Source organism: Eptatretus burgeri, chromosome 24, assembly GCF_056783735.1.
Source record: "Eptatretus burgeri isolate ZD-2024b chromosome 24, Ebu_testis_v1, whole genome shotgun sequence".
NCBI lineage: Eukaryota > Metazoa > Chordata > Myxini > Myxiniformes > Myxinidae > Eptatretus > Eptatretus burgeri.
This window is the reverse complement of record NC_140984.1, coordinates 311,157-323,656: the sequence shown is the minus strand read 5'-3', so window position 1 is coordinate 323,656 and position 12,500 is coordinate 311,157. Positions and strand designations below refer to the sequence as shown.

Below are 12,500 nucleotides of genomic sequence, written 5' to 3'. Positions count from 1 at the left end.
AATATATATATATATATATATAAACTTCCCCACACATCACATGACCATTTATTTTATATAGCCCATATGACTTGGATGACGCAGAACTTACACGGTGAATAAAACAAAACACGGACACAATAACACGTGAACATGTTTGTATTGTTGTGTGCACGCCAGTTAAGACTCACCTGGACAGAGAGCCAAACAATTTCCCTCGGAGGTGAACAGCCGAGTTCCCTGGAGATTAAGGCGTGTGTGGGACGAGAAGTGGCGAAGCACGTACCACACGGAGGCACACGGGTTTATACTCGAACCCACAACGAATAGACAGACACAAGCAATCTTAATAAATAGGGGTTTAATGAACATCAATCAAGCATTCACAAAAGGAATAAATCAAAGCTTAACAATGAAAATAAATCAAAGCATGAGGTCATGAAACGTGAGGTCATCTACGGCCTAAAGTCGAGGCGCCTCGACACATGGTTACTAAAACAGACAAGGGGAAAAGATGGAACAAAAGAAATATCCCTCCTTTATGCCAGCATTTAGCTTCGTCCAGAGGTGATCCTTTTTGGACCCGGCGTCGTCGAAACCGCGTGGGTCACTGCGTGAGAACCTGCACCCGAAAATGGCGCCAAGCCGCTCTCTGGGCGGGGAAACGTATGCGAGGTATTCGTGTGGCGGTATTCAACGCCAAGGCTCAGAAACCGCCGTGCAGCTTCTTTTCACGAGCAAATATGCCGACCGTTCTTCTGTTGCGCCAGGTCCGTTCACCACGATCGTCCAGACGCCCACCTTCCTTCTCGACCATAAGATGAAATTATTTCTGAGGCCCTGTGATGAGGCCACGAGGCACGCTCTTCTTCTCTTCTTCTCTGATCTCTTCGCCAACATGGTCCAACGCCTTGATGTGGACACTGTCGATCCTGAGATTGGCACACCAGTGTTGTCCCATGTTGGTAAGCATTGAGAAGCATCACCTCGAAGCACCTGTTAAACTTGACTGATGAAAAGCAGGCACTTTGTAAGACGACAAGCACTGATCGCATGAACCTCAAGATATTTAAAAACGATAAGAATGGTGATTTTGCCACAGACTGGGCTCCAGTTAATCACAACATACGGGAAACCCATGTGTCCATTTGTAACGCAGATTGTGTCAGGACTTCTGAGATGTGCCTGTACCTGGGGCCTGACGGAAACACAATGGAACCATATGACGACCTCGGCATCTGCAAAATGTTCAACTTTCCCAATTTTGCCAGCGGGTTGTTAAAGATTCCCCCAATGAAGGAAAATGGACTGCAGTATGTCAGGAATGATACCATGGTACGTTGGAAAAGTTTGGGAGTTTGGAGCAGAGTTTGTTGGGGGATGGCTAGGGGGAGGGGGACAGGGGTCTCAGGTAGAAATGATTCAAAGTAAAAAGTTGGAGCATGTTATAATGATGCACAGATTCTGATGTGTACACCTTTCCACTCCTTAGTTGTTCCACATACTTCAAGGGATGCTGCATGTCACAATCCACCAGATGTAGTACGCGTTGAAGTTGGGAGACACGTTCTTCGTTCCTAAAGGTGAGCAAATCCAGCAGCATCACCTGTCATTTTGGCCCCACAGCATCACCTGCTGTAGGAAATGAAACGTGCTCCATCAACAACATACGTACAGTGAGGTGCGAAAGTATGAGCCCATGAGGAAATCTATTAATTGAGACGTGATGACAAAATCTATCGTTACCCCGAGCACGCGGAGTGAGCTCGAGTCACAAGAGGTGTTGTAATTATATCCAGTGCCCCATTGTCGTGACCAATTGGTGAAAGTGTATCGGTCCAACGGGGAATTTCCTCGCATTTCTTTGTGAAGTCACGACAACCATCCCTTCCCATGTGCCACAGGAAATGTCTTCAACAAGGAGAACGTCGGGCATGCCGAGGCCACATTGTGCTTCTTACGGATCAAAAATCAGCTGATTTTGGACGAGTGAAAAACATCGTCCAATTCCATCCTACTTCTCCGAGCATCCTCTTCCTTTATCACGAAATTATAAAAACGGGACATTGTCCCAACTGTACTGAATCCGGAGTTCCCTTCCACCCACTCGGTCAACACTCCGCATGCTTGAGCGGGGACCTCGAAAGTGGTGGTTTGTCTTTGTCTGTTCAATAATTACATTTTTATCGCTTTTATGATTTAAAAAATCCTTGAAGTTTGAATCGAAATTTAAAAAAACGTTTTTTCATGGACTCTTTGGGACGGAAATACGAGGAATGTTCGTCTTCTTGAAGACAGCTCTGATTGTTTTTAAAATGTTCATCACTTTCATAACAACTGGTTCGTCATTGTTATTTATGTTTAAATCAATTGTTCTTGATTTAACTCACTCCCTCCCCCCCCCCACGCCCCCAATTTTTAATTGTTCCACAGTTTGTAAGACCCCCTCGGAGTACTAAACCACCATTGAGAAAGTTTGGACTTTTGTAATTAAATTTTGAGTGTAATGTGAATGTAAAGTATGTGGGGTTTACATTAAAATGTTTGACCTTGACCTAATTTTAAGGTCATGACCTATTTGCCCCCTGAAACACACAGTGGGAACTTAAAATGGGACGTTTCTCTTGCTCTGTCGAAAGTGCAACGAATCCCTTGTGTTTATGGGTTGTGCTGAGTGCACCGTCGGTCCACGCTGAAACGAGTTTCCCGAACTGTACCTGCTTGTTGTTAACACACACGATACGTCACACTTCGGTGTGTCCTCACCTCTTCTTTGATCCTTCAATGGTGGAGCAGTCAGCATTTCTTCATGTAATAAATTGGCACCATGGATATCGCCCAACAATACATACTGTTGTTGTTGTTGTTGTTGTTGTTGTTGTTGTTGTTGTTGTTGTTATTGTTGTTGTTATTGTTGTTGTTGTGGACCATCCTCCTGAACAGAACATTGGAGCTGCCAAAGCAGTTTTTCCTTGGCTCGTTGGCACAATCTTCGACCGGTCGCCACTCCGACCATTTATTGGAGCACACCTGCGCCGCTGATACAGTGCCCCTTTTACGAACACACTGGGACTCATTTCGCCGACCTCAGGAGGACAGCAGGCTGAATCAACCCCGCCTGGTGTTAATTCAGTGGCCAATGGGGCTCGAACTCAGGACCTGAGGATCCCAAGCCAATCCCCTCACGCTAAGCCAACACCAGGCGAGGGACCATGTTGAGAAACCTTCATCCCTTCCTCTTGTCCTCGAGCACCCCCTGCTGGTCCTCAGGGACCATGTTGACGAACCGAGTTGTGTTTCTTCTTACATGAGCCTCGACAAAGTACACAAAAAGGTGGGGTGAGGGGTGGCACGTGTTTGTTTGGAGGCGGGGTGATGTCGGTCACGTGTTTGTTTGGAGGCGGGGTGATGTCGGCCACGTGTTTGTTTGGAGGCGGGGTGATGTCGGTCACGTGTTTGTTTGGAGGCGGGGTGATGTCGGTCACGTGTTTGTTTGGAGGCGGGGTGATGTCGGTCACGTGTTTGTTTGGAGGCGGGGTGATGTCGGTCACGTGTTTGTTTGGAGGCGGGGTGATGTCGGTCACGTGTTTGTTTGGAGGCGGGTGATGTCGGTCACGTATTTGTTTGGAGGCGGGGTGATGTCGGTCACGTGTTTGTTTGGAGGCGGGGTGATGTCAGTCACGTGTTTGTTTGGAGGCGGGGTGATGTCGGCCACGTGTTTGTTTGGAGGCGGGGTGATGTCGGTCACGTGTTTGTTTGGAGGCGGGGTGATGTCGCTCACGTGTTTGTTTGGAGGCGGGGTGATGTCGGTCACGTGTTAGTTTGGAGGCGGGGTGATGTCGGTCACGTGTTTGTTTGGAGGCGGGGTGATGTCGGTCACGTGTTAGTTTGGAGGCGGGGTGATGTCGGTCACGTGTTTGTTTGGAGGCGGGGTGATGTCGCTCACGTGTTTGTTTGGAGGCGGGGTGATGTCGGTCACGTGTTAGTTTGGAGGCGGGGTGATGTCGGTCACGTGTTTGTTTGGAGGCGGGGTGATGTCGGTCACGTGTTTGTTTGGAGGCGGGGTGATGTCGCTCACGTGTTTGTTTGGAGGCGGGGTGATGTCGGTCACGTGTTAGTTTGGAGGCGGGGTGATGTCGGTCACGTGTTTGTTTGGAGGCGGGGTGATGTCGGTCACGTGTTAGTTTGGAGGCGGGGTGATGTCGGTCACGTGTTTGTTTGGAGGCGGGGTGATGTCGGTCACGTGTTTGTTTGGAGTTGGAGGGGGAGCTTCATTTGGGGACAGAGGATATAAGCAGAGAAGTTCAATCGGAATCCATTTGGAGGAGCTTTCGATTTGTTGTTGGTGGTTTTGTGTGACTCGTAGTTGTCCAGGTCGATTTGTTGTTGGGGGTTTTGTGTGAATCGTAGTTGTCCCGGTCGAACCCCCCTGAACCCCGATACAGGACAGTCCTGTAGTTATAACTCACAGGGATGATGTTCATGTTCATGTGGCTGCTGGTGTTGTGGAGCGCGTCGTGTGGCAAGGTGTCCGTGTTGAAGGACCGCCACACGCCGGGGAGGGAGGTCCTGCTTGGTACTGATCCACCTCCAGCAGATACCCGTGCCGGTCCCTCATGCTACGACGATCTCCAGAACCCGCTCCTTTGTGCTCCGGACCTGGAGAACGTGGCGTTCGGTCGGTCCGTGACCGCGACCAGCACCTGCGACAATCCCTCCAAGACCTTCTGCCACTTGAAGAGGCTCAAGAAGGTCGAAAAGAAGGACGACGACGATCGAAGGGTCATCACGTGCTTCCAATGCGACGCCAAAGACCCCAAACTGTCCCACCCGGCGGCCTATCTGACCGACCTGCACGACCCCGACCAGGAGACCTGGTGGCAGTCCTCTGCGGACGACAACAACGTCAATCTGTCCTTGTCGCTCGGGAAGAGGTTCGAGATCACCTCGGTGAGTCTCCGATTCATCTTCGCCATCACAAGGAACATCCGTACGTATTCCCAGCACCCCGAAGGCACGGCCATCTACAAATCCTCGGACTTCGGCAAGACCTGGCGGCCCCTCCAGTTCTACTCGAAAGACTGCTTCGGGTTTTACGGACGTGCGACGAAGACCGCCGTGAGACGGGGACGCGACACCGAGGTGCTCTGCTCAAGACCCTGGGACGGAGCCTTCTTCGGCGGAGCGGTCAAGTTCTACACGTTGGGATCAGGTCGCTCGGCGTCCCGCTTCGACTCGAGTCCCGCCCTGCAGGACTGGGTCACCGCCACCGACATCCGGGTGGTCTTCCGACGGAGAGAGCCCGACCCGACGAAGCGAGATCGAGGATTCTCGTCCAGTTTCTTCGCGGTCTCCGATTTCCGGGTGAGTTTCGGATTCTCCATTCACACGTTCATAATTATAATAATAACTTCATGAACGCAATAACAACGAGAACAATGAACCATCGGTCATTAAATATAGACATTAAGCTGGCTGTCCTTTCGACTTGTAATCGAGCTGTTCGAGTATTTTTTTAATCACAAAGAGCAGGATCGGGAAAATTACTGAAGAGTGAGAATGAGACCAAACCGGGGTTCAAACCCCATTTACCCGAAGTGTTTGTCCACCGTGTACTATTATGTCCGTGTAATTCATGTTCGTGGACACGGAAGTCTCCGAGAATGTCTCCACGAGCTCCTGCCCTCCACGATCTCCTCTCAACGAGCTCCTCCTCTCTACGAGCTCCTCCTCTTCACGAGCTCCTCCTCTCCACGAGCTCCTCCTCTCAACGAGCTCCTCCTCTCTACGAGCTCCTCCTCTCCACGAGCTCCTCTCAACGAGCTCCTCCTCTCCACGAGCTCGACATTGATGTAAAAGGTAAAATTAATTAAATAAAGGACGGAAATTCCAGACGAGATGATCCAGACAGCCAACCGTGACGTCACGGCGCGAAAGGAGTGGCAGATGCACGTAAATTTGCTGGATGCGTCATGACGTTTCAATATGGTGACGTCATGACGCACGCATTGGGCGGGACCTCAAGTTAGTGTTCTCTTCCTTTTTGTCACGTCGCTCTTTATTCGTGTACAAAATAAATAAATAAGCTCGTGAGGCCTTAGTTATTTTATAACTTGGTTTACACAGTTCTTCAGCTAAAATGTAGTATAGGGTTGGTCGGTCGAAATATAAATATAATATGGAATCGGCAAAGCCGAGAAATGAACGTAGAATTCTTCTTACATTCGCTTCTTAAATATATCAAATTAAACAGTCTTTTTGCTGTGAAAAAATAAATAATATTACCTCAACATTACCTTCACAACAACAACTACACCACCTAGAACAGGATCTCATCTAAAAAAAAAAAATATTACCTTAACATTATACCTCAACATTACCTTCACAACGACAACTACACCGCCGAGAACAGGATCTCATCTAAAAAAATTAATATTACCTCAACATTACCTTCACAACAACAACTACACCGCCCAGAACAGGATCTCATCTAAAAAAAAAAAATATTACCTCAACATTACCTTCACAACGACAACTACACCGCCGAGAACAGGATCTCATCTAAAAAAAATAAGTATTACCTCAACATTACCTTCACAACAACAACTACACCGCCTAGAACAGGATCTCATCTAAAAAAAATAAATATTACCTCAACATTACCTTCACAACGACAACTACACCGCCTCGAACAGGATCTCATTTAAAAATATAAATATTACCACAACATTACCTTCACAACGACAACTACACCGCCTCGAACAGGATCTCATTTAAAAATATAAATACGAAAAGTGAACGTAGTATTCTTCTGACATTCGCTTCTGACTTTACCTATAACTTGTTGAAAACTGTATACACAATTTCCGGTTACTTTGGCCTGGATTCGGGATCAGCGATCAAACAATGTAAATCACGATTAAAAATTATTTTTTGATGATGCGGGAGATATCTTTATTAAAATCAGTGGAGGAAATATACACCATGTCTGATATTATTTGGGTATTTCACGTCTCCGACGATGCCTTTATCTCCCTGCATGCATCATTCCCCATGACAAAAACCAGAAACAAAAAAAAATCAGAGCAAAAAAAAAAAAACGGAAGCAAAAGGGTCATAACCAACGACACGGATTCCAAATTGCCAGGGGTATTGTGTTGATGTTGTTGTTGTTGTTTGCTATTGTCTCATGCGCACGCGTTACGTATGAAGCTCACTGCGTTCACTATAATTTCAATTTTTCGAAATTATATATTTTTATGATTTTTTTTTCGGATGTTCCATGGAAACGACAAGGGGAGGTGGGTGGGGGGGAAATAAATATAAATCCCGGACTCGGAGGATCTAAGAAAACATTGAAGACCGACCATTCAAATGCAGGATGCCCATGTTCACTGTATCATCTGATGTGAAAAAACAATGAAGAAGGATTAAAATTTGTTTTTGCAATCCAGTCCGGCATGTTTTTCTTATACAAACCTGTTGGATCATCAAACAAATGGAAACAATGCTGAGAAAATGACCGTCCAAGTCGTGGACGGAAAGATCATTCTCGCAGAGCAAGATCTCATTCAGGTTTTTAATGAATTTGTCTGTTTCATTAAAAACAATTTGTCCACATCTTTAAGAAAAATCAGAAAAGCAATAATGGAACCTAAAACAATGAAGACCACCAGGAATAAATGTAAAGCCATTGGCAAAAAATACGGAGAATATAAGAATCAACAACATTGTACACGTGACTTTGTCCGTTGAAGGCGGAAGATCAGCGTCTCGCAGGGAAACGGTGACGGACTTGGCACCGACACAGACACGATCCCACTTGGTTCTGGAGTCCATGACGAGGACCCAGAGCCCCAGGCACGGTCCGTGGATGGGATCCCACCTTTTCTCGTGGTTCATGAAGAGGTCTTGGACTACATTGTATCTGTTCCGTCGAACTTCTTCTTGAACCTCCTCTAATCAATGGCAATTGTTCACCGGAAGAGTTCATGGTGTTATATAATTATATAATTAAATATTTTTGTTGTGGAACCGCACAGAAGGTTGTTGGTTGTGTTCATGTGTCAGGTTCCGGATTTATCGATCACCCTTGACGGAATCTCACGGTGTTGATGACCCTTGTACAGGTGGAAGCCAGGTGTGGATGTAACGGACACGCCTCGAGATGTTTGCTCGGAACCGACGGACGTCGTGAGTGTGTGTGTCAGCACAACACGACGGGGACCGACTGCGAGCGCTGCACAGACTCCCACCAAGACCGACCGTGGGAGCGGGCCACCCCACGGGACCCACACGTGTGCCTCGGTGAGTTGGACCTGGGTGGTCGTGGTTTGATTATTATTAATTATTTCCCATATAAGGAAGGATGAAGGAGTTGAAGAAGGGATGGAGGAGTGGAAGGAGGGATGGAGGAGTGGAAGAAGGGATGAATGAGTGGAAGAAGGGATGGAGGAGTGGAAGAAGGGATGGATGAGTGGAAGGAGGGATGGAGGAGTGGAAGGTTTCCCCACAACTGTGATCTCAATGGTGTACCTGTACTGTGCGACTCCTCGTGTACCTCTCATTGCAATGTCACAATCCTCTCGTTTGTCCCACTCATACCTCTACAGCGTGTCATTGTAATGATCACTCAGACAAGTGCGAGTTCGACCCGACGTTGTACAAGCTCTCCGGACATGGTGGTCAGTGCATCGGTTGCGGACACAACACGGTCGGATCGCATTGTCAGTATTGCTCTGAAGGATTCTACCGAAACGAAGAGCAAAAGAACAATCATCCAGAGACCTGCAAGTGTGAGTACTCGAGTCATGGGGGGACCACATGGGGAATGGGATAAGTATCGGGTGGAGGTGGAACCAAGGAATTATTAAAGGGTCGTCCATCCATTGTGGGGTGAGTTTTTCGGACGTTGTCCGGATATTACTGGAATGAGAAAACTTTTGTTCCCTCCACTAAGTGTTTGACATTTATCCACTTGTCGGCCCATTGAGATTTTGTCATCACATCTACCTCTATGAAACACAGTGTGTGTTTGTGTGTTTGTTTGAACCCTTCATGAGGACCATTTCAGAAGAGTTTTAAAGGTCAAACCTTGAATACGACTGTGTGTTCACTTCGGTCGATTTTTTAAAGATAAAAAACTTTAAAAACATTTTTTTATAAAACGGTAATTACGTCTCTTTTATGAGAATTGTACATGTTGATGTGCAATCGTCTTCAAGGGCGGCGTACCGAAGCATTTTAAAATAGGACCACTGGGCCTGTGGCTTATCTGGGCCTTGGCCTCACGTTGGAACCACAATTTGGTAACATTCTGACTGGTGGGTCTGGAGAGGAAGGTTTTTTTTAACAATTTACCTGGTTTTCCCAAATATTTACGAAGTCCGCCATTTTGACACACTTTTGGTCACGCGACCTGCATGACCTCGAACATTTAACATCACGACCCTGTCCTAATGTCATCCAAATTTGGTACCATTGTAACCGAACTGTAGCTGTGAATGAATCGAAAACCAGCGAATATGTATTTGTTTGAATGACCTTGAGGGTGTTACCTCCGTGTGCCTCGGTAGCGTGTGCCTGCGATCCAGTGGGATCAAGATCCAAGGCGTGCTACCAACTTACCGGGCAATGCGAATGTAAAGCTGGATTTGATGGTCTGAGGTGCAACCAATGTGCAGAGGGTTATCAACAACAAAACACAACCACCACTCCCTGCATCCGTACGTACCCTGCAAATTCCCTCCACATTATGGTTAACGCCTTTCCTATTCGCTAAATGCTTTACACTGAAACCTTATACTTTTTAAATGCTTCTCAATCTGCAAAAAACAACCAAAACCTTTCATTGATTCTGCTTGAACAATTTCCTCAATCGAATTGTTCCACCTGACTCTCTACCCACCCTCAGCCATTTACAATGCTCATGGGGGACACGAGTCTGAGATGCACAACACCACCGGTGGGTTCTTCACTACTCCATCAAAGTGTTTCTTCATTATGTTAATCAGTATCCTTATGGTACATGCCATCATCGTCATCATCGTCATCATCGTCATCATCAACATCATCATTATCTGCACCCATCAGTGTGTGTGTGTGTGTGTGTGTGTGTGTGTGTGTGTGTGTGTGTGTGTGTGTGTGTGTGTGTGTGTGTGTGTGTGTGTGTGTGTGTGTGTGTGTGTGATACATGTGCGTGTGCCTTTGTGCAGGCACCTGTGCCAATCACTGCCCCATGCAGAAATCCGTGGTGGATGTGGACAACGAAGAGTTTTGCAAGAGAGACGTTGGTAAGTTTTGGGTTGTGCGGTTAGCGGTGGAGCAGCTGATACTGCTTTCTGCAGTGGAAGGTTCTGTGTTTTCCCCAGACTGAAACTCAGCTTGTTTGGCCATTTAATGTTGATGTTGTTGCGGATTTTAGTCTTGGGGGGTAAAATGGCGGATAGATTGGAGTAGTTATTAAATAATACGTGTTATCATAAGTGTGGTGTAACTCCTGTAATAATAAAACGTGTGCTCCAGTCTCCGCGCCCAAGTGTATGCTTTCTCCCCTTCCCCCTTTTCTGTGTGAATTAACCCCTGTTTGATGGAAAACGTCATCGGAAGCGGGGCTCCATCGTGGTTAGGAAGTTGGCTTGTTAATCCGTTGAACGGGCATCACTTCTTTTTCTCTTGTTTGCAGTGATACAGGTCAAGGTGCTGACCGAGTATGTTTTGAGCGAGTCAACTCACTACGTCATGGTTCTGGAGGCAGTGTACAAGGGTGCTGAGAATAGCGTACACCCAGACATGCACTTCGATCTTGCCTTGTCTAACGAGCGATTGGCTTGCTCATGTCCTCCTCGTTTGTACCCTGAAGTGAAGTACTTAATCGTGGGTAAATTGGTACACTCAATCGTTGCCAATATGCAAGTGCACACACTAGATGTTGGTGCGGAGGTTGTACGTTGGGATGAGACTTTGCAGAAGAACCTGGAAAAGTTCCAATATTACGGTTGGATGTGTGAAAATATCAAGGCAACCAGCAACTAGTTAGTACCCGTGCAGTTAGTTAGTCTGTTGTTGTTACAAAAATAATTTGTTGTTGAAACAAATTCTTTGTTGTTGCTATGGAAAGAAATCGTTTGTTGTTGTTCTGGAAATAAATCGTTTGTTGTTATGGAAATAAATAATTGGTTGTTAGGGAAACAAATCGTTTGTTGTTATTGAAACAAATCGTTTTTTGTTATGGAAATAAATCGTTTTGTTGTTATGGAAATAAATCGTTTGTTGTTGTTATGGAAATAAATCGTTTGTTGTTATGGAAATAAATAATTGGTTGTTATGGAAACAAACCGTTTGTTGTCATAGAAACAAATTGTTTGTTGTTGTTATGGAAACAAATCGTTTGTTGTTGTTATGGAAATAAATCGTTTTTATTATGGAAATAAATAATTGGCTGTTATGGAAACGAATCGTTTGTTGTTATAGAAACAAATTGATTGTTGTTATGGAAACAAATCATTTGTTGTTATGGAAATAAATAATTGGCTGTTATGGAAACGAATTGTTTGTTGTTATAGAAACAAATTGTTTGTTGTTATGGAAGCAAATCGTTTGTTACGGAAATAAATCGTTTGTTACGGGAATAAATCGTTTGTTGTTATGGAAATAAATCGTTTGTTGTTATAGAAATGAATTGTTTGTTGTTATGGAAACAAATCGTTTGTTTCGGAAATAAATCGTTTGTTGTTATGGAAATAAATCGTTTGTTGTTGTTATGGAAATAAATCGTTTGTTGTTATGGAAATAAATCGTTTGTTGTTATGGAAATAAATCGTTTGTTGTTGTTATGGAAATAAATCCTTTGTTGTTATGGAAACAAATTGTTCTTATGGAAACATAGTTTGTTGTTATTGAAACAAATAGTTTGTTGTTGGTATTGCAACAACTAGTTTGTTGTTGTAATCGAAGCAAAATTAAATTTGTTATGTTTTGCTGATTTATTTTGAGGGCGTTCAAAAAGTTAAACGAACGAGACACAATAGCCCAGGACATGCAAAGAGCGGCTGAGAGTGAAATAAAGAAATAAAACACATTTATATTTCACAAACTAATTATAAAGTTGAAAATTTAAAGGTGAATTAAACTGCGTGTCCGACCGTCACGAGTCTCTCGCTCGTTTGATCTTCTGAATGAACCATTGTGTTAAACTCGTTTGGATTGTTTGTGAGTTGAAAACCTCATCCTGGTTTGGAAGTTCGTGGTCATTTTGTACACTTAAGTCGAGACACCTTGGAAGAGCTAGATATAGAAAACAGAACGGAGCAGAAGATGAGAGAACAAGAAGAGGGTGGAAAGGGGAGAAACGCACAAATCGCAGAGTGGAGAAACACTTGGAGGAGTAGACCAGGAATGGAAAGGATAGGAGGATGAGGGAGGTGGGCTTGGAGAGGGATAACGAGGGTAGAAAAAGATCATGAGAGTGGATGGACCCGAGGTGGTGATGAACCGCCATCTTTAATGGTGTCCAAACACCT

The 12,500-nt window shown here is 45.2% G+C and overlaps 1 protein-coding gene and 1 long non-coding RNA gene across 3 annotated transcripts in view; both read left to right on the top strand.

Moving 5' to 3' along the window:
• Positions 1-2,717, top strand: part of LOC147007819 (uncharacterized) — a 4,040-nt gene extending 1,323 nt beyond the window's left edge. The window contains exons 2-3 of the long non-coding RNA XR_015053859.1: positions 1,472-1,562; positions 1,884-2,717. This is a non-coding gene — a long non-coding RNA (uncharacterized LOC147007819). The remainder of the gene's footprint in view (positions 1-1,471; positions 1,563-1,883) is intronic.
• A 1,723-nt stretch (positions 2,718-4,440) lies between these two features.
• The window catches only part of LOC147007818 (netrin-1-like), an 8,542-nt gene continuing 482 nt past the window's right edge, over positions 4,441-12,500 (top strand). The window contains exons 1-7 of one of the 2 annotated variants that reach the window (XM_085866288.1): positions 4,441-5,343; positions 8,109-8,286; positions 8,592-8,774; positions 9,555-9,704; positions 9,893-9,943; positions 10,194-10,271; positions 10,664-12,500. The exon at positions 10,664-12,500 is cut by the window's right edge and continues 482 nt beyond it. In XM_085866288.1, the coding sequence (XP_085722414.1) occupies positions 4,453-5,343; positions 8,109-8,286; positions 8,592-8,774; positions 9,555-9,704; positions 9,893-9,943; positions 10,194-10,271; positions 10,664-11,013 (1,881 nt within the window). In that variant the 5' untranslated portion in view covers positions 4,441-4,452 and the 3' untranslated portion in view covers positions 11,014-12,500. The remainder of the gene's footprint in view (positions 5,344-8,108; positions 8,287-8,591; positions 8,775-9,554; positions 9,705-9,892; positions 9,944-10,193; positions 10,272-10,663) is intronic. The other variant, XM_085866289.1, reaches the window with a different exon arrangement.